Consider the following 24,232-nt stretch of genomic DNA (forward strand, 5'->3'; position numbering starts at 1 on the left):
TTTTAGCTCGGTTGGCTGCAGCCTGCAGTGCTGCGCTGCTACCAAAGCAGCTGAACCCAAGAAGCTTTTCAAAATGTAATCATTTTTGCACTGCCACCGTTGCACGGGAGGAGGGACAGCACTGCATTCATCTGAGGGAGGCGGACTTGGTCCACCAGCTGCGATGGTGGCATCTGCCACACCAGGTCTAAGAAGGCCACCATCTCCTCCAGCGAGAGGGCTTTAGGAGGTATTGTCCGTTGTGAGCAGCAGTACTGGTTGTCACCTGCCACAGACCTCATGAGTGACACTGTACACATGGTAATAAAACAAATATACAAAGAAAATCCCTCTCGCCCCCTCTCTGCTGGCCTTCACCTGGGATGTGGGGTGCATCCCTTCGCTGGCTCAGCTTTCTCCATGGCAACAGATGGATGTTGCAGTTCCATCCCCCTTGGCGATGCTGGGCGGGCAGGCGGGAGACAGATGGTGATGGAGGGGAAAAGGGTCCAGATCCTCCCCGAGTGGCAGAAATTGCAGGAATCCCTGATTGCTGGAGCCAAGACGCTGACCCGGAGCCGTGGGAGGGAGGGAAGGCGGAGGCGCGTGGCTCTGCTGAGCCCGGAATAGCAGAGCAGCTGTTAAGTTATCGCTTGTAATTATTACAGCATATGGGAGGGAAAGAATAGCTCTCAAGGGGAGAAAAACAAATAAGGAAAAGGCGGGCTGCTGCAGGGCTGAGCCGCGGGGAAGAGCGGCACTCGGCAGCGCGGCGTGTCCCCGCTGGGTGGCAAGGGCATCGGGGGACACGGCTGGCACAGCTCTTCCCCTCCGCAGCCCCAGCAGGAATTTGGGTGCAAGCATTTGCACCCGCAGCACCAGGTGCTCACCCATCTCACCTGGTGCCCACTGCCCGCTCAGGGGCATGGGTATGCCGGGGAGAGGATGACACTGGCTGGGACATTACAGAGTGATGGAGCCCGCTGTGCTCCCCCTGATCCCTTCTCCTGAGCTTGATTCTGCTGCTCGCTCCGCAATCTGGCAGGGGCCAGCAGCTTCCACGCGTGAGTGAGACAGCGGGGCAGCGGGTAGCAGGTGGCAATTCTGAAGAACCAAGTGTCTGCATGCCACAGTTTGGAGGGAAAGCACCCAAATTTCTCCTCTAGGGATGCTGACAGCCCGTGCCCGGGGCTGCACAGGGAGACAGGACCAGCAGCATGAAGCATCACTGCTCTTGCTGGCAGGAGACTGCAGAGCTGGAGCAAACACCCACCCTCAGCTTCAGGATGTGGCAGTGACCCCCAGCAAACCAAAGCAGAGCAGAAGGGGAAAGCCTCATGGACAGGTCCTCCAGGGGACCGTCTGCTCTGGGGAAGCCATGAAGAAGGGGGAGGTTGATACATGGCAGCACGGGGGAGAGCAGGGAAATTTGGAGGTGATTAACAGCGTGTGAACAATGAGCAATGACAGCCTTTCTTAATTTCCATGCTGCTTGGCAAACATTGTATACTCTCGTGGTTGTTATTATTACGGGTTTTCATTATTGATAAAACATATATAGATACGACAAGTCATCTTTGGAAACATGGAGCCATTGGCAGTCATGCCAGCTGCAGCCCACCTTTGGGCTGTGGCATGGGGACAAGAAGTGGTGAAGAGATGTCCTGTTTTCTCCCAAAAACCCTAGGAAACTTAACAGAGAAAAATATAACCATATCCGCTGTGTATTAAATGCAAAGATTTAAATTCACTGATTAAATTCACAGCTATTGAGCTACAGATTGCTAGAGGCTGGGAGAACATTTTAAGCCCATTTTGTCATTTGCTTGTCCTGTGCAACAGGCACGTGGCTGCAGAGATGGAGCAAGACAAACAGGAAACATTTCTTGTCCTGTTCCTATGCCCTGATGGCTTTTCCCTGGCATCTGCTACTGGTTACAACTGGAGACCATTCAGGAGCAGGAGCAAGGGGTTAGGGGGTTAGGATTCACTCTGCAAAGATATTCTTATGCTCCCTTATATTCACCTCTCTCCTGCTTTTGAGATGTAGTTATTTTGTCCGCTGCTGCCTTCTCCCTGACGGCACCCTGAGTATCCTCAGAGCAGGTGAATCGGCACCTGCCTGCTCACCTACTTCAACACCACCGTGTCCCTGGATCTCTCATCTGAAGCCAACCTGATCTCATCATAAAAAGTTGGAGGCTACAGTGAAAAGTGCCAACATCTGCCTGAGCAGGAGATGGGCAGCCCTGGACTCACTGGTTTGATGTGCCAGGACCAAAGCACTCTGCTCCTGGACTGAAGCCAAGAGCTTTGAGCAATGTCTCCTGGAGGTGGGCAGGACACAGCTGTAGATGGGTGCTGAGCACCTGCTGGGTGCCATGGGAGCCTGGGAGATGTCCTTCAGCTCTAGTACCCGACTTGAGCATGCAGCATGGGCAGCTGCTGAACAGCGATGATGCTTCAAAGAAAGCCGCACCAGAAGCACTGGAAATAGGAAAGATGGTTCAAACCCTGTGATCCAGAACAGGAATAAATCACTTGTGGCAGGCAACAGCCCCAGCGCTCATTAAATAAACCAGTCGAACCCTGCCAGCAGCCCAGGATCTTTGTCAAGAGAGGCGCAGTGCTTGGAGAGCGAGGGACCCGCTCTGCAGCTAGCACGTATGAGCTGGCTGGGTGAAAATCAGGGAGGCAAGACCAGTTTGCACCAGCTGGGAATCTGGCCTGACGCTTTGTAAACCACTGGACCTGCCAGAAGGGTTGACCCCCTGCCCCATGCACCTCAGGGTCCTGCTCAAGGGCTCGCCTGGGTAACGCACCTCCACAGGCAGGAGAAAAGGACTTCTGCTGCCTTCCTGCAAGGCTGAAATCCTGCCTGACTGCTTACGGTGTGGGGTTGACCTGACAACACAACTGAACCTGGAGGCGCTCCCCACTGCACCGACACCTCCACATAGAGTGAAACAGCGAGGCTGAGGTTTGCAGAGCTGCTTGGTCCTCATCTCCTCCGCCTGTGGTGACCCAGGGAAGGGCTGTGGCAGGGCAGATGGGGGCTGTGCCCTGGGGTAGGACACAGCTTGGGGCATCTCAAATGAAAGGATTCTCACAGCATTCCTGCCAGAGCCTCCCTGGGAGTCTGTACGGGCTCCAGCATCCAGCGGGAGACAGAAATCCTGCCAAGAGCTGCAAATGGAGCAGGAGTGCGTTTGCGGCTCTTCGCTATTTCCATGTTGGCACTGGATCGGCCGTGGCTGAGTTGGAGCGATCAGGGTCTTGCTGGCTAAGCCCACCTGCAGCCTGAACCACCCCTACAGCCCTGGTTTGACCTCCCATGCCCTCCGCTCTTGGCTCAGGGCAGGGTGGCAGTGATGCCAGAGCCGCCCCCATCAGGTCTCAGTACCTGGCAGGGAGCAGACACATACACATGGACAGTCACACACAGAGGTGCACACACACAAAGTCCCCCTCTTGTACTTTTGGCCATCTTCCCAAATGCCAGCATGACAATGCAGCCCCTTTCCATCCCTCCCCATCTGTGTTGGCAGCACAGCCTCTTCCTGCTCGGGAATGGCAGCATTCCCACCCAGGCATCCTGTGTGCCCCATGCTCCAGAACCTGGACACATGGATGCATCACCCCAGGAGGGGGTACTGTGCATGGCCTGACACAGTGTGTAGTGCTCCTGGAGCACCGGTGTGCTTGAGAGTTGAGATGGGCAGGTTTTGTGTGGATGACTGCCTTTCCTTCCCCAAAACACCTCAATGCAGTGGGGCATGGCAAGAGGCAGGATGGGGACACAGCTAGTTCTGCCCTGCAATGAGACCCTTGGTCCTCTGAAGGGGAAGCACTGAGATCTACCCATTGCCAGAAAGTTATTCTGCAAATGCTCCTTCAGTCCAAGCAGGTTGCCAGGGAGGGCAGAGAATCTTCATCCTTGGAAGTATTCAAAAGCCATCTGGACATGGTCCTGGGCAACTGGCTCTAGGTGGCTTGAGCAGGGGGGCTGGACCAGATGACCTCCAGAGGTCCCTTCCAACCTCAACCAGCCTGTGATTCTGTGAAGGGGTCACACTGCTTTCAGGACAGCTTTGATGAAGGAGCAGGAACATCAGAGACCTGAGAGAAAAGGGGCAGGACTACAATAGGAGCAAGAAGCTGAGAGCAGAGGAGAGGACAGGGTACCCAGACAAGGTATTCAGCATCCACAATCCTGCTCTGTCAGGTGTCTTGGGGAAAGTCACAAAGGAGTGTTGGGCTCAGCTCAAATATCTCTGCTATGAACCTGTCTCCTTGCCTTTTGCATTCCACCAGCAGAAGAGGTGAAGATGACACCAAGGGAAAGGCTGGGGCAGGGTCCTGTTTGACACTTAACATTGATACTGACTCTTACAACCTCCCTGCTCCCCTGCCTGGGCTCATATCCTACAGATGGGGAGCTCCTTCTCTCTAGCACTATCACTGGTGCCCAAGCCTTCTGCTGGGGATAGACAGGGGAGACCCAAAACCTCAGCCACCCAAAACACTGGGGGTTTCTGGAAGCTGTCCCCAGACTGGAGGTCAGCAGCTTGGCTCTCTGCTGGTGCAGGCTGGGTGCAGAGAGGCCTTTGTCCAGCTGGGTTACACCTCTGGGTCTTCACCTGCCTGGTTGTGTGCTTGAGGTGAAGTGCACAGCAATGGTGGTTATAAAAACCAACATGAATTACTGCAGCTGATCCAAAGCCGATCCCTCCTTCTCCTCATCTTCCTCTGTAAACCACCTGCAATGGTGCTTGGTCTTAAGGTAAACTTGTCACTTCTTCTGCAGCAGCAAGGGCCTCTCATTTGTTTTTCCATGCCACTAATCTAATCCTAAGGTTTGTATTTGGATTCCCGCTTCATAATCCAAAAAACTAGGATTGGGGAATAGTAGTTGAACAGGGAAGTCAATACCTCTTTTTTTCTTTGATAAAATAAAAGGGACAGGACAAATCAGGAAAAAGAGTTTTTTGGCTTAGATTCCTTTTTTTCCCCATTTAAAAATGAATCCATTAGGGATCATCAGGGGTAAAAAAGATATTTGTTGCTTTGATCCTACAAGACCTATGAATACCTTTAATTCCTCACTATTCCTGTGAAGCCCCATCTAGGGAGGCAGCAGGAGACTTCCCCTGGAGGGTCCTAGCAGTTCTTGGGACTGAGCTTCTGAACTGGGGAAGATTTTGTAATCCAGGAAATCCCCTCCTCCTGGAGAAGACAACCCTGTCCTGATCCTGGCTGTTGCTGCTGGCGTGCAGCATTTTTCTGGTAAGCACTGACAGGTCCATAGCCTAGAAGATGCTCACCTTTTCAGGACCATGAGCCCAGGGCATGACTCAAGCCATGCAGAGTCTCAAACATGTTTTCGGCTATGGCCCATGACAAAGGTCATCTCTTTAAGATATGGTGGGATTGCACGTAGCATCATCAGATGCCCTACAGCACCATGGCTTTCCAGTGCCAAGGCAGGGGTCCGGGATGTTCTCCACCACATTTTGTGTGCATTGTGGATTTTCAAATGAAATACTTCCAAATAAATACAGCAAGCCATTACCAGCATAGCGCATTTGGGGGCATCACGTGAGGCCGGCACACTGGATGATGGAGAAGGTAAAAAAGAAAATGTGAGCTGAATGTGTGCTGAATGCCTCTCAGACCCTCTGGAGCTGCTTGGGTTTGGTTTCTGAGTCTTTTTACTTTCAAAAGTTAGATTTGTGAGACTCTCTTCTTCCCTCTAGCGTCCATTTAAGGATGTTCCTCTTGCTCTTCACATTCCGCTGAAGTGGTGGCTTGCCTGGTTGCTTGTGCAGTCACTCTCTTCCTCAGGCACGGGTCTTACATTTACAAACATTAGTGCAGCTCTCCAGCCAGGAATCTGACATTTTGTTTTTCTGGGTTGCGCTGTGCCATGCAGGAGGATGGCACCCTGGTGTGCTTAAAAAATTTTCTCAGTTACTCCCTTAATTTTAGCACAATCATACTGAGCTCCAGCTGGAGATGGGCAGGCACAACGAGGTTTCTGATGAAGAAAGGATGTTCCTGTGAGGGATGCCTTGTTTGAGGGATGGGTCAGAGCAAGTCCCTGCTCGTGTTGCCCGTGTAAGACCATGCTACACCTCCTCTCAGAGCACACAATTTGTCCTTGGGCTGTAGGAAGCCAGTACAGAGCTGAAAAACTACTCCACTGCCCTAAGGCTTGATCAAGGCTGTCACCACAAGGTTGGTTTTCTTCGGATGACAGCAAGAGACCTCTCGGGCAGGATCTCCACTACCTGGGTCACCTTCCAGCTAGCTCAACTGGTTCCTAAAAGTCTGGCATCTCTTCAGGGACAGAGATGACAGATGTCCCCTCTTTTGGGGACCAGGCAGCAGACCTGCTCTCCCAGACGCAGCTGCAGTGGGCCAGCTCTCTGCCTGCAGCACCAGCTCACAGGCTGTGGTGGCACCTGGAATTTAGTCCAGGACAAGCTCTCCTTCCTGTCCCACAGCTGTCCTGCCCACACCTCCCTGGAAGGTCCAAAAGCTTGGCAGGCCTGCTCGAGGAGTCCACTGACACTAAGTGTGCTGCCCCAGCATTCACACGCTTCCATGCTGTCTCCACTCTTCAAGGCTGGTTCTTTGCCTCAGCCAGGATGCTTCCAGCATTCCCTAGGGGAACTTTAGAGGAGCAAGATGCTGCCAAAAATGAAAAAAATGTCCAGGATACGCTGGCACACCAAGAAATTATTACAGGGCAGGATTCATCTCACTTGGCATTGGATGGTACCAGGCAGATACCTAAGCTGCCTCAAACCCTGTTTTATCAATGGAGAGACTAGCTCTACTGGAGGATCTGACTAATCATACCCCAGAAGCATCTGTGTCCTACCTAGCATGTCCAGACACTGCTCATGGCAATGAGCCTGAGCACATCAGGCTCTGAACATGGTGGTAAAGCCAAGAAACCATGTAGGAAACAATCCTGAGCTGACCTGTGATTTGTATGTATTTAAAGAGGACGTGTGTATGAGACTTTCCCTCCTTAACATCTCCTGGACTTTCTCCTCCTCGGCAGGCAAAGTATCTCCTCATCTAGCAATGAACATGAATTCGTTCCAAGTGCAAAGCAACCCCAAGCCTTCAACGAGAGTAATGGCCTCGGTAACAAGTACAGCAGCCACAAGCCCTGTGCAAGAGGTGGGCTGTGCACACAGCTGCGATGGGGACACTGGACAGGGCTAGTGTCCCCTTTGGCCTGTCCCCAAATGGGATGTTAAGGTCCCCACAACAGGCCAGGCTCTGTAGAGCCAGGAGGTGCAGAATGCAATCCAAGTCCGAGCAGGAGCCACCTTCGCTTGTCAGGGCCCATGTGTTTGGGTGGTATGTTGTTCCAGATGCGCTTCCTTCAGGAGGAAAAAGGAGTTTTAGACATTGAAATAACTGGCTGGCACACAGTGCCTCTCTCTCCCATTGTTTTTTAAAGCTCCAGCTGAGCTGAGCCCTTCAGTATGTAGGGCAGCACCAGCCACTCCAGCAGAGCTGCTTGCAGGACACCAGCTAAGTGATGCTGAGAGGCCTCCTGGATGGACCGTGCTCCTGCTAACGCCACAGCTTTGTCACTTTGGGCCAAATCCCTCCGCTCCTAGCCCTGCTCCCTGCAGAGCAGCTGCCCACAGCTAATCACCCCCTCCCTTAGCAGCATACACTGATGAGACTTAGCTCCTGGCAGAAAACTCTTCCCTGTGGTGCTAATTTATTAATAGGTGAGGGGGAAGCAGCTCTCGCCCCTCTCTTCTGCTTACACACTAGGTATCAATTTGGCAGCTGGCAGCAAATCCCATTAAGGCAGCGAGATACTTAAAGGCATCAGCAGCTCCTGGCCCTTTACAAGAATGAGGGGACGGACCCTGGTAATATACATCTGAAATTGGTTGCATCCAGCTGGAAAAAAGGATCCCACCAAGATAAATATTAATAGAGTCTGCAAAGGCAGGGATGGAAATAAACTCATTCATTAAATGACTTTGTCCATATTCAACCAGGAGTTTAACAGCGGAAACAGCAACAAGAAAACACACAATGAAACTCCCCATATATTTCCCTTTTGGGCCAAGAGAATCAAATTCACAGGTAGCTCATCATACCCAACATTTTCTAATTAGCCTATTAAAGCCCTGGCTGGCTTTTACCTTTTCTAGATGAAAAAGGTGAAAGGTGGATGAGCAGAGGCTAAAACCAGAGCAATAATTTCCTCTGTGGATCTGTTATAGCTGCACAGATCTGATCCATAACAGCCCTGTTTATTTTGCTTGTCCTGGAAACTTCACCAGACGACAGCATGGCAGCTCTGGGAAACCGCGAGGTGCACCCGCTGCTGGCAGGGACGAGACTACCAGCCCTGCTTCCCTGTTGGGTCGGGCTGTGATCACAAGCTCGCTCTCTTAACAAGCCTCCCTGCTGCCACACGCACAACAGCCTGGCACTGGGTCTCCTCATGCATTTAGCTTCAGAGCACATACTGTCGCACGTGCCACTGAGCAGGTCAGATCGTCCAGAAAGGATGAAGGTGGCATGCAAGAAGTCATGCCTTCAACAGAGCTGTCCACCAAACCTGGCCTCTACTACCTGTTAAGCTTTCATGCGCTGAAAACTAATTAGTCTTCCTCTGCTCCCTGTGCCAAAACCATATTAACAAGATGTGTGCATGATGGAGAGAAGTCAGATTCCTACTGGTGCCACTGCTCTGTTGCCAAGCCACTTTGCCTTCCTCTCTGTGTGCCCAAAACCAGTCTCTACCCTGATGGATAGCACAGCTGGAGATCCACCTTGGGAAAGCATTGTTGCTCTGCTCAGCATGGGAACATCCTTCCCTGTCCTCCTGCCCTATGCTCTGGACACATGGACAGCAGTGCAGCTTGAAACCAAGCACGCCTCCCAGATAAGCATGGGGCATCCTGCTTACAAGGTCTATCCGCAAGGAGAGCTTTTGCTTTCCTCCACAGAGGTTCAAATGAGGAAAGTGGCACCCAGATGCTGCCCTCCAAGTGCCCCAGGGCCCCCAGCTCTCAGCATCGCTGCCTTCTGCTACAGCACAGTGCCACTAAAGTCACAGAGCTCATGCCAACTGCTTCACTCAGGCCTTCAAGTCAGCTCTGGACGCTAAATCCCCATGGTGGCACTGCCAGGACAAAGCCCATCTTAGATACCCACCCCTACCGATACGCACCTGAGAAGAGCTGGGTCACGCACCTGAGACGAGCTGGGTCACCCGCTGATGCAGTGATCCATAGTAGAGTGGACACATTCTCCTGTCTCTGTACACACACACCATGCCACTACACAGCATGCCACTGCCCTGGTGAGGCCACCAATGCAGCAGAATTGGTTAGCAAGGGCTGGGGTGCCTGAAGGTCACACACTGCCTGCCCCCTGGAGAGTTATCCCAGGGTCACCCGATGGGAAGTTAACACTAGAAACACTGAGTTAAATTGTTTTGATGAAGTGCTGAGCGACTTGGAAACTTTCCACACATGAGGGCAAAGCTTTTTTTCTGAGCATTTCTCCAAGCTCTCTCCACCACCACTGAGAAGCTCCTTGCCCCACACACGGACAGAGCCAAGCTGTGTTTGCCGTGAGACAAGTTCACAGGCACTTTTGAGAGTACCTTCCAGATTTGTACCGTGCTGCATCTGCAGATGCACACGTGCAGACCTGTCCAGCTGCCCCAGTTTCCACACACAAAAACTCACTTATGCTTTTTCTTTTTTTTTCCGTCCGCCCCTTTGAAATCAAAGATGCAAATTGAGAAGGAGGCTCTGTTTATTTGGGGAAGACAATTGTTCTCATCACCCACTGATATGACCCTGGCTGTAGAGAAGGGTTTGGTTGTCCCCAGTGCTGACTGCCAGCGAGGGCCACAGACTTCAAGCAGGTGGGGAGGGCACAGAGCATTTCTGAAAACTGTGCTGCCACTTTCTTATTCCTTTTACAAGGTCAAATATTTTTATTTGGTGATGGTCATGGCCAGTGACCCTGGCAAATAGTCAATTTTAGGAACCCATTTAAGGACACAGGCACTGTTGCCAGGCAACATCTGACAGGAAATCCTGCCTGCATCCATAGTACTGCACAGAATCACAGGCCATATCGTTTTTAATGATTTATGATGGATGATTTCCTCTAGGACTCACCAAAACAGGACAAACTATCTTCAGGCTCCAGACTATTTCATAGGAGAAAGTGGTGCAAGTATCACCATGACGAGATGAAGTTTTGGGCTTTCTCTATTATTCTGCTCTTCTACATTAAGCTGACCAGTAGAAAGAAGACATGAACCAACTCATTAACTCATCATATAATTACTGTTTTATCAACTGATTTAGAAATCTATATCTAACAGTAATTTGAACTGGAAAAAAAAGTGATGACACTTGGTTTCAGAATGCAATAAAGTTGTAAGGTGCAGTCATTTGCACCAGCATCTCACAGTCCGCAGTCACTAAAACAGATGTTTTGTATCTCAACCAAATATAAAGCAAATGCCCTGTTGAAAACCCAAGAGATTATTCCCTTACTTCCCTGCCTTGTCTTTGCTGCAGCATTACTTAAAATTATTCAGTCATATGAAACTGGAAAAGTCTATTTGATCTAGAGAAACTAGAGGTTGGACACCTGACTCTAAAGGCACATGCAGGGGATGCTCTGACACCTGCTTACAGAGGTCAGCTCTGCTAGTGAAATTCTGGTTTGCAACGTCTATCCATAGGAACTGAGAGAAATCCTTCCAGGTAGCTATGGAGCAAACAAATTGGGATGAACCACTCGGTCAGTATTCGCTCCCATAGTGATGCAGGCCAGAAAAGCACTCGGATGCCTGTGAATGGGGTGAGCTCCAGTGGGGACATAAGCTCTGAAGCCACCCAGCCTTCCTGGGTTCTTCCTCAGGCAATGCACCTCTTCCTTACAACCTTCTCCGGCCAACGCTTCCTCTCAAGCCCCTGGCTTTGTCCCTTGCAAGTTAAACATCCAGAGCTGCAAAAGATACATCGTGGGGCTGCTGCTAGGTCAAGGGGCTGAGGGTGAGAGGGAATGCCCTGTGTCCCTCACCTCCTCCAGCCCACTCCACAAGCTGCAGGCTCCATGCTCTCCTTGGTTCAGTGTCCCTGCCTGACTCACAGAGCAGGGCACGGTGTGGATGAGAGGAAATACGTTGTTCTGTTTTAGTGCATGAAGGCTGCAAAAATAACCATGTTTTTCTGTAATAAGAGGTTGATTAGCTCTTCTCTTGATCAGCGGGTGCTCTTTAAAGAAAGCATTTCTGGACCAGCTGTAGCCTTAATTGAGGCAAATCATGTCATTTGTTTGAACAGCTCTACTTGCACAGCTCTGCGTTTAGCTTGCAGAAGAAGCTGAAAGATAGCATCCATCCTTCAAGATTGTGCTGTGTACATGACTCCACCACATGCTGCCACCTGGGTATCTTCTAGGACTGGGGACTTCTGTTCTGAGATGTTGTTGAGGTAGTGGGTCTGTCTGTCAATGACTTCAGCATGGCCCTGGCAGTCAGAGGCCAAGCGGTATTCATCAGCCCAAACCTCTCTGAGGCTTTTGTGGATGAGCAGACAGCTGGCTGGTGGTGGTTGATGTTTCCAGGAGGGCTCTCATCCATGATGGGCCTGAAGAAAAGAGAGAAACAGTGCGGTGAAATTGCACTCCAGGTCTGGATATCTGCATTCTCCCCAACAGCTCTGCTGTCTCCTGCTCTGAAAACTGAACCGAAAGCTGCCAGGCCTGGGAGCAGCACATGGCACACCAGCTTCCCACACAAGGCGTGCACTTTCTGCCTATACTGCTCTATAATGACCACATAAACTTCAAAACCAAGGTGTCATGTCACAACCCACTTTTGTTTCTTCAAAGAAGCAACACAATGCTAATCTTACAGTAAGCAGGTTCAGAAATAACCATGTGCATGTGACACCTCTAATGCCTACATTATTTTTGAAAGCTCTTTCTAACATGAATTAATGTAAGTTTCAAGGGAAAAAAGAAGTTAAGTGGGTTGTCAGGAACTTGTCCTGAGATTTACTGGAGGAGAGTACTGAACAAATGCCACTACAAGAGCTCTGCAACAAACATGGGCATCGGCCTGTGTGGGGAATGACAATGGAGCAATAAGAACACAGGAAATTTTGGGCTATTAGTCAAAAAAATACAAAATTTCCAACGCTCAAGCTATAAAGAACAGGAGAAAATGTTTAATTTAGCATTAGACAAAGGTAAATGTCAGCAGAAACAAAAGGAGTTCTTTTCACAGAGTAGGCAGGAGACTCCAGAGTCAACACAGAAGTCTGCTTGTTCCTGCTGTGAAGACCCTTCTATTTTCCCCAGCCAGGCTGCAGGCAGCGCTGCCGGCAGAGCACATACCTGATGCTTATAGGTTCAACAGCTGCTGGGCCTGAAATAGGACTTTGCCGGCCGGTGCTCCCAGCGTGCTGGCACTGCCCTCGGCACCCAGAGGCAGCTGGCAAGCTGTGCTGGCTCAGGAGAGCAAGTTCCTTGCCCAGAGGCTGGGCTGAAGTTACTTGATGACCACTTGACTGGCATCGCTGTGTCCACTGCCTGTCCTCCTCTTGGCTGGGTATTTTTAGGCATCTTACCCTGTGGTTCCTTGTCCTCCAGGGTCTTGCTGCAACACCCATTACAGATGCAGGTGAAGGGCTTTTTGGAGGAGACGGAATTACACAATGGTTCAGGTTGGAGAACACTGTGCCTTTCTGAGCCTGTGACGAACCTGAAACAGGCAGGGAAGTGCAGTGATTTAGCAGCTCATCATACTCCTAACTGACCAACCCAGTGAGCGAAAAGTTTTGGAGAACGCTGTGCAATGGAGCTGGGTGGGCAGATGTGTCCCGGAGCACACAGTGACACTGTCCTTAGTGAACTGCTTCCTCTGATAGTCAGGGGTTTGGGTTACTCGGCAGCCTCCCTGCCAGTAGCACTGCTGATGTGTCAAGCACTGGAACTGGGCCTGTGTGTAGCTCAAGAGCAGCAGAACAGCTCACCGACCCTCCTGTTCTCAAGCAGGATCACACCTGCATCATTCCTGGCCAGAGTTTACACTGACTTGTTTTAAATACCTGAGGACCCCGTCCAGCAATCTGAAATTCAAGGCACAGGAATAATCACAGACAACTGAATCCACTTTTTTTTTTAATCAGAGGCAGAGGTGTAAGAAAAGATCTTGAAATTAGCCTTAAAATTATGGGAAGTGCCTGACTGCTTGCGAAAATATTGCACTACATGAGGGGCTGCTATCTGGTTGGTCATATTTTAACCCATGTAATCCTCAGGTGCAACATACGGAGAAGAAAAATCTTGTTGCTGATTTATGAATATAACGTGCATGTACATTATGCTTAAAACTGCTCTATATATAGCAGGGATCCGATTGCTCTTGTCTATTAAAAGAACCAACTGTACCTAAGCCACTAATGTGCAGGATCCAGGGCAGGAACACAATCTAAAGAATGTGCCACCAAAACCCAAACCCAGAAAGTTCAGCCTTATAGCTCCTAATTGATGGGGATGTATTTTATTGCTTAGGTAACCACATAAATCTGATTAAAACTTTCACTGAACAGCTTCCATCATACTGTATGCTTTTAAAATGCCTAAATTTCATAGGAGTTTTTATTTGTTTTTCATTAAAGACACTCTGACAGACTAGTGTGCCTGACTCAAGAGCCTGAAATAACACTCAGTGACTTCCAGAGAGTGCAGATTACATAGATCTGATGCTGCAAATGCTTTTATATAAGAGTGGTTTTGCTCAGATGACTTGTCCTTTCCTGGTCAGAAGGATTGTTTCTAGGAACAAGTTATTTTGCAAGAAAGCCACATTGGGTAGGACACACTTCTGAAGTGAAGTGTTGAGGCATTTAAATACCTCTCCAAATCTTGACACAGTCTCAGTCACAGAGGTCAAGTGTATTTTTAACTGCCTTGCTGAATGAAGTCTATGAGTTCCTAAAGTTTTATGAGATATATGCTCTGCAAAACACATTTCTCTGTTAGTGACAGTGGGCAAAGACTACTGTGTTTGTGATTATTTGAATCTTGGTTATTAGGGCCAGCTGATTGTGATTTGGGATCTGGGTCATCTGCTCCCTCATCCCCACCTTAGGTAGTACTAGATTTCAAATTACTCCATCAATCTTGTAGCTAAATCCTAGCAGATTTGGTTACAAGATGAGTAGATCTATGCCCAACCATTCACTTTCATAGTCCTGTAGGGCATGACACTGGCACACTGTAAGATGTTTGGAGTGTTGTCTACTCTATCTACAAAAATGATGAGATCATAATAAATCATGCTCAGTCTGAAGAAAGATATTAAATCTATAAAAGGTCAGATTAAATCTAAAGAGACCATGAGATCATAATCTAAGAGTTCTGTGGTCACTGGACAATAGGCCACTCCTTTAGATTTTTCCAAACAGCTTCCGTTCTTGTTAAGAAGATATTGTTTATATTACTGTTAATACACAAAGGCTTTGAATAATTTAATGATACTGCTGCTTTATCCAAAAGGTATTATATTTTTCCAAATTTTAATAGATCTATTTTTGCCCTTGAAAGAAATGTAAGACAAAGCCTCAAATGCTAATATATATATTGAGGAAAAAAAACCTCCCCAGAGGTTTAGGTCCAGTACCTGAAGAAGACTGGGAGCGACAGGAGTGGCAAGAAGAATTCAGTGAAATCCTTTCAATGAGGTCCTCATGACAGGTCTCCCTCAACTCATCTTCACCACTGTCAGTCAGGCTGCAATCTTCACCCTCTTCCTCCTCACTAAGAGTTACCTGCAGAGCTTGAGTGTCTTTCTCTTGCTGACCAGTTTGCAAGCACCTGGACATGAAGTACCACACCTCTAGTTAGCTTTGAAGTTGTGAATATGCAGCCAGCCAAATGCAGCTTGGAAAAATCATTCTAGATGGATCAGCCATCTAAGTTGCCTGTGTCTGATTATCTGAAAGTGTCCTAAAGTTAAGCAAGTACAATGTAGATTTAAAATACTACACAGTGAAGTAAGCTCAGAGAAATAAAGCCATTTTTACTTCCAAACCCACCATTACCTGTCTATAAGATGGGGCAATCTCAGCATGGCATCATTTTCCTTTCAACCTTTCATTTGTTTAGGCCAATGTGACGGCTGCAGAAAACCTCATCCACTTTCACTTTTTTAACTGTCTGAAGGCAGACACTCTCAGGGCCAAGAACGCCTTACCAGTTATGAAAAGTAATTTCCTTGCTCTCGCTAAGCAAGTGAGCCCGTTCTGCCTATGCTGGTGTTCAGCCCTGTCTAGAGAGAGCTCAGAGCTTCCCCCGGGCTTCTTCTCCCTTGCCCACCCGCAGATGGTCCAGCAGGGACGACTGATGGCCACCGCAGGGATAGGGATGCAGGAGGCCAAAACTATTCCCCGAAACCGCCACCAGGTGGCCAAAGAGTTTATTTTATTATTTCAGCAGAAAATGAGTGTCTGTTATATTGCACGACAAGATCTCTCCCGCGGTCTCACCGCTTGTGCTGCTCTCTCTCTCCTCTCAGTTCAGAGAACACATCTTCCTGGTGCAGAGCTCCTCCTCTTCCAGAGCTGTAAATGTTTTCTGTCCTCAGACTGCACAGTTTCAAAGGGCTCACGGCAGGTGGCTGCAAAAATGACAGAAATTACCCCGATAATCTCAGGAGCTCTCCCCACCTCAATTTCTAGATTGCGGATTTTAGAAGGCATCAAAGTTTGCGTTACTCTTGAGTTTTCAGATCACCCCTCACCATTTTCCTGCTCTTCAGTTTAAAGAAGCCCCACACCCCAGTCTCACGCACTGTTACTGATTGAGGAACCCCGGGTGCCAGTAACAAAAATGTTGATTTCTCTCTCACTGGCGTATAAGCCTGTAGCATCTATACCAATAACCATATTAAGACCACAGAAACTGCATCATTCCTCATATGACCACTGTCTCCTTCCACATCCTAATTTATAACACGAAAATGTTCAAATTTGTTTCAGAAAAACTTCCAGTGCTCAGGCAGTGGCAGCAGAGAGACAAGGAAGGGACACAGTTTTTCCAGTGGTTCTATAACATCTGTTGTCAGCATTAGGTGAGGCTGCTGACAGCACAGCGATGCAGGTGTCCTGTGTATGCCGTTCCCCTGATTTAGCACAGACTGTTTAAACATACATACGTGCATCCCTGCCGTGCTGAACCTCAGGGCCCACAAAAGCCAACCACGATGAGCCAGACTGCACCCCGTTACACACATGGGTATCCTCTCACTAAGTTACTGCTGAAATGAGCAGACAGGGGGTATCACCCCACTGCCAAGAGGAACAAATGTTGGCTCTGTGTTTGTTCCATCAATGGGAACAACCTTGCAGCATTAGTGATCTGACTATTTATGCTAACATCAAAAAAAACCTGCTGAAAAAAGACTTTTCCTTAAGAACTGTTGTGGAAATGTCATCAAATTTTGCAATCTTGCCTTGTGCTTTGCTCAGCCAGGATGATAGGAAATGCGCCAACAGCAGTCAATACGTGATTTTCCTGTGTTCCTTTACAGCTGATGGTTAATTGCTGCTGGCGCACGGGCATCTTTGTAACATCAAGGCAAGAGATTCTCCATCCTCCTCAAGGCCACTTGCATGTTGGGGGGCTTTTGGGCTACAGAGGAGAGTGAGCTACCACAAGCCACAGTGGGAGTTGAATTTATCCCAGGATTTCTGGGGGTCACCAGGCAGGAATGTGAAACATACAAGATAAACATACACCTAGCTTTTGCTTCCTTGCACGCAGGGCCTTGGTGGGGTTCCCACATATAACTTGACTGAGTCCTAAGAAAAAAAGGCAAAAAAAAATTATTTTACTCTAGTGTTCAACAAACGGTGTTGTTTTTTAAATCAGTCAACATCATTTCCCATAGACAAGAAGATGAAATATTTCATGGTGTAGGTTCACAGTGTCAGCTGGCATGGCCTGACGCTGCTGCTAAGAGGCAGTTTCTCTGTTTCTATCAGAATCTTTCTCCTCCTGCTCCTGCCCTGCCTCCTCCACTGTGCTGGTGCAAACATTTGTGGGGCGACATAGTGAGTCAGATCAGGGAACAGATCCAGATTAAAACTATGTATGCTTTTAGATTTATTTGTTTGTTTGTTTGTTTTGCTGGGTTATTCTTCAGCTGATCTTGATCAGAATCAGGTTCCCCATGTGGCCAAGCAGATGCTCTTGCCAAAACGAGAGCCAAGGCAGCAAAGGAGCAGGAAGAAGCAGTGAACATGGCGTGAAACTGCCTCTATCAGTAGTGCTAGCTACCTAAAAGTGCACATGAAATTATGGTCTCGTTCCCTGGCAAGCTGTACTTGGTTTCCGTGTACTTTTCTGAATGTGCACTCAGCAGTTCACATTGCATCTAGTTCATTCATCCTGAGTCCTACCTACAGCAAGGAACTGAAGTGGGACTGGCATCTGAGAGAAGCAGCTCACAATGCTGGGAAAACAAATGCCATCTTCCTATCTAACCTGCACTCTACGGGCTGGTGGAGTTGCACCGTTAAGGTCTTTCCAGGATCCAGGGAAGGATGTCTTTGGAAGTGCCAAATAGCGCACCAGAAGTGAACTCCCTTCCCATCCAGCTGTCCCCAGGAACTGCTAATTTGGCAGCACTTCCAGGTGGCCAGGGCACGAAGGGCAGTGGTACATCTATGTTTTGGGCTAGCCTATAGATCAGGTTAAGGAACTGACTCCTCTTGCTGAGAGACCCACACCTGGAAGCCCAAAAGAAAGCTCTCATTGACAGCAGCAATCTGCTGCAGCGTAAGACTGCAGTACCCATAGTTTGAGCACATGATCCAATGGGGATTGAATGTGCATCACCACACCTTTCTAGGGGACTGCCTTGGACCACACTCCTGTGACTGAACAAGATATGCCCACATGTGACTTAAGTGAGCCCCAGCCAGGCTGACATGTAATTTAAAGGACTGAGCAGGACAGCTTTTGACGAGGTGCACAAGGCAACTTCAGCAAGGGAGCACCACTGGAGCATGGGGCTGTCAAGAGGGACAGCAGCACATAATGCATGGGGGTGAGGAGCTGAGGAAGGGGAAGCCCAGATGACTTGCACCTTCTGCTGCAGAGGGAAATAAAGGAAAGCCCATGCTAGAGCACGTGAGTCCCATGGAAGAAAACATATGCTGAACCTGATCTAGCAGCAGGATGGGTGGGTGGTATTCAAAGCACCCAGGGTTTCATCAGCAATAGTAACATTCAGAAGGAGGTGGAGGTGTGGGAAAGAACAGGATTAAAAAACATACATTACCATGTGTCAAATCACTGAAGTCATCTTCTGCAAACAGCTCTTTAGAAACAGTGGGATCTGGAAGAGAACAGCCACCGCAGAAGAGGCGGGCATTGCTAGATCTCCCTGCATCAGCAGACCACCGCGCAGTTCCAGGTCTGGAAGTTGTTGGGGGTCTTGGGCTGCCTCCAGTCTGCCTTGCTACTGCCCCAAGATACGGATCTAAGAAAGAGGTTTCGCCAGGGTAAGCATAGTCATGCAAGGCTTCAAACCACACCATCACGCGTACAATGTCAATACGGTGACTGCTGCTGCACACCTGGAGCTGTAGGGGACACAAAAATATGTCATTGCAGCTACAAGAAACATGCTGGAGGCAGAGGGCTTCCAGGTGAGGCATGCAGTCCCCTGTAGCTGCCCTCTGCAGACAGCAGAACCTGGGGATCCCCAGCTAAAACAAAGTCCCTTCCCATCCTGCTCCTGGACACCAGAGACTGGCTGCTGGCTGAATATGGGGTCAGGAACCACTCTGTGTTCACCACCCACCTCTGACTGCCACACAATGAGCCTGGATTTGTCCAGGGCTCTGCTCGTTCCCCTGCCTGCGTGCCTAGGGTAAGAGTAAGCTGCCTGCCTGCTTGCCACACGCACAGTCCAAGCCCCCACTCTCAAAATACATTGCTTAAATGCCCAGGCACAATGAAGATGGTGACAGCCACTTTATCAGAGCTAATAGTCAATTAAATGCAAATCACATACCAGGAGTCATGGAAATCTGGGAATGGCAGTAATAGATTTTTCCAATCCTGCCTCAGAGACAGATACTTCTCCAACACGGAAAGAAAGGCGAAAACTCAGTTTTTGCAATGCCACAGGGCAGCATGGATTACACAAAAGCTCATGAAGGCAGAGCCCTGTCCTCTTACCTGCCCAATGCCAACTGTCCTGGGAGCACAGCACAGCTGTAAGAGCAGCATGTGCAGCCAACAACCCATAGGAGAGCAAGTTTAATTTCAGTGCCTAGATGAATAGCGTGCTTTGTAAATTGTTGAGCATCTACCAGCTCCACAGTGGAGCGATCAGCTCTGTAATAATATGGCCATTTCCTTAAGAGCAGGGTGTTAGGGACCTTTAAAATATCTTGGGCATAATTGTTCATACAAACCCATGAAATACAGTGCATGGAAAGTACTTGAGTCAACATTGCTATAGGAAAAAAAAAATGCAGATGTCTGAACCTGACCATATGAGCTCATCAGTTTTGAACAAGAATATAAGTCTGGGTATACTAGGAAGCAACACAAATTCACAATTTTGTGCTCTGTCCCTACTGTTTCTGCCACCTCACTGTGTTAACTAGTTTTCTGAACCATAGCTGATGTTGCCAAAGCAGGATCACCGAGAGATCAGATTTTAATGGATTTTTTCCCTACCATAACTACTACTACAACTAATGATTTGGACCCACAGGGATTAAATAAATGTCAAATGCTTGTAGTTATTGCAAAACAAACTAAATTTTTAATGGAGTACAGTTGGCATGCAAACCACAACTTGGGGGGGCTGGGAAGCCAATTGCACTGCCCACACTAATGGGAAACAACAGGAGCAGTTATAGGAAACACTTTGTAATATTTAATGGTATGTGGTAAAGTGCATGCAGGATAATATGTAAAAGCATGGACATTTGAACTATAACCAAGGCTACAGGCAAGGGGACAACAGATTTATTTTCAAACTATTTATTCTATACTAATGAATGTAAGGGACTTAATCACAGATGTAAAGAAAACGGAATAGATCTCTTAGAAGACAATACAACCTCAGTTGCTAGGATGATGCTACCATTGAGAGGTGGTGACCAAATTGTCTTTTCTATTATTAAATTGGAGCAAGAAATCCTGCTACATCCATGCCACATGGGATTGACTGCCACCACAGAAAGAGCTATGAACAGCTGTTATTGAAACACTCCTTTCCAAGCTTTGCTTCTTCCCATCTTACAGAATGAATGCTAAGTACAGACTCCCTGCTACTGCTGGATTTGCTTGATGGTCTAGAAGTCACCTGCATTGTTCTGATCTTGATGCCCAGGTTAGGACAGCTCATTTAAATCTGCACCATGCTCAATTCCAGCTTCCTCACTTCTCAAGTGAAGAAGACAACATCCTTCATCCCTTTGCTATAATTAAACACTGGCTTTGAAGAGGCCAGTTTGCTCTTCATCTTCCTTTTTCACACATCATAACCTGAAAAATGAACGCCAATAGGAAGCCTGACATACCTAACCATGAAACATCTCCAGCTAAACCACCTTCCTTGATGGATTCCTTGATGATTAGCCAATCCTCCTGCATCTTCTTGGAAGGACCGAGAGCAGTCTGGCTTGCTGGTATTTCATCCAAATACTCCAAGTGAGGAATGAGTTTTTTAACTTCAGCTCTGTAATTATAATCTGGCTCCTGGAAAAATTGAGAAAGTGGCCGCTTAAATCGTTTATTTAACAGACTGTGGACTTCCACCTGCAGCACAGCAGTGTTCAATTTGTATGAATGCCATATGACTTGAAATGCCTTCCATGAGACAAATCTATTCACCTCATTCAATGGAAATAAATACAGTCAGGAATTTCATTTCCTCACATAATTTATACTCAAATTGATCATGAACATATCCTGAGCAGTGCAAACACATGCCCCCCCACCCAAAGGCTCCTTTGCTGTTTACCCACTGATGACTTTAGCATTAATCTTTGTTATATTATGTATAACGTACACAAGTGTAGAAGGCTGCTGATGACTATGGAGAGCCTGGGCACTCTCAGCATTCAGCCAGCCTCCCCCCTTGCTTTAGCGACTGTCTGGATGCTGCATCAATACTCAGATGACAAGGAGACTTGAAAACAAGTTATGAGTGTTGCTACACTTGCTGATGGAAAAAGAAAGAGCATTTCCATGGATCATGTTTTTAGGCACGTCCATAAACCAGCTACAGTGAATGAACTGCACTGATTTCCTGGGGCAGCCTGGTGTGGTGCGTGATTTTACACACTGTTAGAAGTGATGGCTTATTTCAAACTACGTTTTCTTCTGCAAGAGGTCATATGCCAACAGCAGGTGCACAGAAGGCTAAAATGGACTGCACTTGGGTTTCTTTTCTGGAAAACCAAGGTGACTGCTCCCAATGCAAGTGAACTCAGAGTGACAGGGAAAGCACGGGTGCAGCCCCCTTCTGCATGCATGGGTGGAGCTGACGTGTTATAAATTGATTCACTAGCATATGCCAATGCCTTGGGTCCTGTGAGCAGCAAGTCCAGTCCAGAACACTGCAAATTGGGCTGTTCTGTTGGATTCCAATGGTAGAAAGACACCTTCATGTAGTACCTTTGATTTTGGGAAAATATAGCAATAAATACCTCAGGGCTGACCGGGTTGTGCTGCTTTGCAATGGGAATATTTTTGTTTAAAATTGTGTCAGATTACAAAAGGCAGCAAACAGTAATGGTGAACTCTTCTACTTAAAGAAAGTATAAAGCAAGAGTGCACTGCTCTGGCAGAATATGAATGGACAACTACCTACAAATCAATTCCTTCATCCAGATAAATGTTACTCTTTTCCAGACATTGCATACAATATTAGAGAACCACAGAAAGCCAAGTCCTCATTCAACACGGAGCTGTCACAAACAGAAATCTTTTTGTGGGACCTGGCTGGCTGTATGCTCCCTCCCTTCCCTCCGCACGATACAGCGCCGAGGCTGGCAGAGGGAACTCGCCAAATAAAGCTTGTATTTTTTGTTGTTAAGAGGCAGACACTAAATTTCTCTAACTAAGCCTTCAATCTTAATTTAGAAAATGAGTCAACCAATCACCATGCTACCCCGTACCACATTTACTCTGAACAGCGCCTGGGCTACAGCCAATTTCCAGCCGTGTCCTGCTGGAGAGAAGCATCACGTTACGCTCATGTTACATTACTGCAACAGAGGCTGCAGAATTTATCATCAGGTTGTTGCTCTTGGTTTAGATAACAGGGGAAGATGAGCTCATCTGAAAATCAAATTACAGAGAGCAAACAGGCCATCTGAAGAAAGAGCAGTAAATTTAGCTGGACCATTCTGTAGATTAAAAGTAAATAAATAGGAGAGCTTTTACGGAGCTGCAGCAAGGGCCAAACTACAAGAAGGTGGTTGAGGAATTAGAGCTGGTGATCTAGGATACATCAAAATAAGCCCACCTCTATTCTTTTCTATATTTCAGGTGGCTTTTCTACACCCTGAAGAAATGCAAACAACATCAGTCGAAACCAAGAAAGTGACAAAGCCCATGGAGAAGCTCTTGGCAGGTGAGGGCAGGCCAGCTTTGTAACCACCCAGGGCTGAGCACTTCCCAACAGGAAGGCTGGGTGGGAGACTACAGTGAACTTACAGTTCATCTCTGCTACAGCTCAGTGTAAAACTTACCACCGTGCAGACTCCCTCAACAGACTCAGGCTGGCATTTGAATGCAACCACTTGCAGAGGAGTAGAGACAGGCATTCAGCATGGAGAAGAGCAGTAGGGCACACCACCATGTACCACTCCTCTTTGAACTCCTGCTACGTGATGACATGCAGCAGCAGCCCAAGGACTGATTTCCTCAGCTAAACAAGCCAAGGGCAATCTGACATTTCTCCATGACAAGAACATTTAAGGACTGATGATGCCAAGTGAAAACTACATCTTCCAAAAATACCACTTTTGTTAAGCAGGAACGACAAGGTAGTAGAAAGAGACTTTTCATGTTGTTAGGATATAATAGACCGTTTTCATGGTAGATAAGGAAACTAAGATAAGGAAATGTCAGAAGTTGTGTTTGTCTCCATGGGAGTAAAAAGAGTAAGTAGGCATGCTCTGTCCATCAGAGGTCTGAGTCTTTACTAGAACTCCTTGTATTTAATTTGTGCTCATCTTAGAGACAATACCCGTGAGAGGACAAAATAAACAGAAATGAAAGATGAGAAATGCATCTCATTTCCAATTCAAACTAAGAAAGCACTGCCAAAAATTAACACAGTATGTGCAAACCAAGTTGTCACCTCTGCAGATTCTGCATTTGGCTTCAGACAAATAAGGTTGCCCTCCACTGTTAGGCGGCTCAGCTTGCAACAAAGTCCCAGGTACTGCATCTGGTTGATGTCCTCAATATTGTTCCCTTCCAGGTCCAAAACCTCAAGGTGATCCAACCAGGTCAGCTGGCTCAGGTCAGAGATATTGTTATAGGCTATGTAGAGTTCCTCAGCAGAAGTAAACAGAATAAACATGTAAACCATAGGCTTGCACAAGTAACTCTCAAGCTTTGCAAAATGTTTTCTAATATGTGAAATATTACATGGCACAACATGAAACTAGCACGGAAGTGAACATTTTTCAAGTGTGGCTGTTGCCACTTTAAATAACTAGAGTTAATATGGCAACAAATGCTATGCTGCATTAGGCATCTTTAGGATCAGACCTTGATGTTGCATCTCCTTAAAAAAAACCCCAACTGTAGTTTCTTTTAAAGTAACACATGCAATTCAAGGCATTCAACCAAAGTCCCTTAGGAAAACAAAGAGTGAGACGAGAACAAAGACTACAAGTAAAGACTATCAATTGAAGACAGTTTTCAGATCATCATTTGGCAGGACACATCTATACTTACTTTTAGAGAGCTGCAGGAAGAGATCCCATCTAAATCTGAGAGTCCACAGTGAGCCATCCACAGGACATGGAGATGGGACAATGTGGTTCCAAGATCCCTTATAAAAAAAAAAAAATTTTCAAGCTCTATTTGAATGGATGAAGGAACTCAAGACTTGATTTCCTTTCCCTAAGACCACTTTCTTTCAATCTCACATTGTTTACAAGAAATGTCATTA

General features: G+C 47.6%; 1 protein-coding gene across 3 annotated transcripts in view; it reads right to left on the reverse strand.

The window, feature by feature from the left end:
- Positions 1 to 9,808: 9,808 nt before the first annotated feature.
- Positions 9,809 to 24,232, reverse strand: part of LRRC56 (leucine rich repeat containing 56) — an 80,682-nt gene continuing 66,258 nt past the window's right edge. For all 3 annotated transcript variants that reach the window (XM_014957450.1, XM_014957449.1, XM_014957451.1), the window contains 9 exons: positions 24,016 to 24,112; positions 23,411 to 23,608; positions 20,619 to 20,796; positions 18,356 to 18,556; positions 16,807 to 16,871; positions 15,558 to 15,688; positions 14,693 to 14,886; positions 12,403 to 12,769; positions 9,809 to 11,651 (listed from right to left, as the gene is read on the reverse strand). In XM_014957450.1, coding sequence (XP_014812936.1) covers positions 11,459 to 11,651; positions 12,403 to 12,769; positions 14,693 to 14,886; positions 15,558 to 15,688; positions 16,807 to 16,871; positions 18,356 to 18,556; positions 20,619 to 20,796; positions 23,411 to 23,608; positions 24,016 to 24,112 — 1,624 coding nt within the window. In that variant the 3' untranslated portion in view covers positions 9,809 to 11,458. The remainder of the gene's footprint in view (positions 11,652 to 12,402; positions 12,770 to 14,692; positions 14,887 to 15,557; positions 15,689 to 16,806; positions 16,872 to 18,355; positions 18,557 to 20,618; positions 20,797 to 23,410; positions 23,609 to 24,015; positions 24,113 to 24,232) is intronic.

Source organism: Calidris pugnax, unplaced genomic scaffold (assembly GCF_001431845.1).
Source record: "Calidris pugnax isolate Ruff unplaced genomic scaffold, ASM143184v1 scaffold211, whole genome shotgun sequence".
NCBI classification, from domain to species: Eukaryota; Metazoa; Chordata; class Aves; order Charadriiformes; family Scolopacidae; genus Calidris; species Calidris pugnax.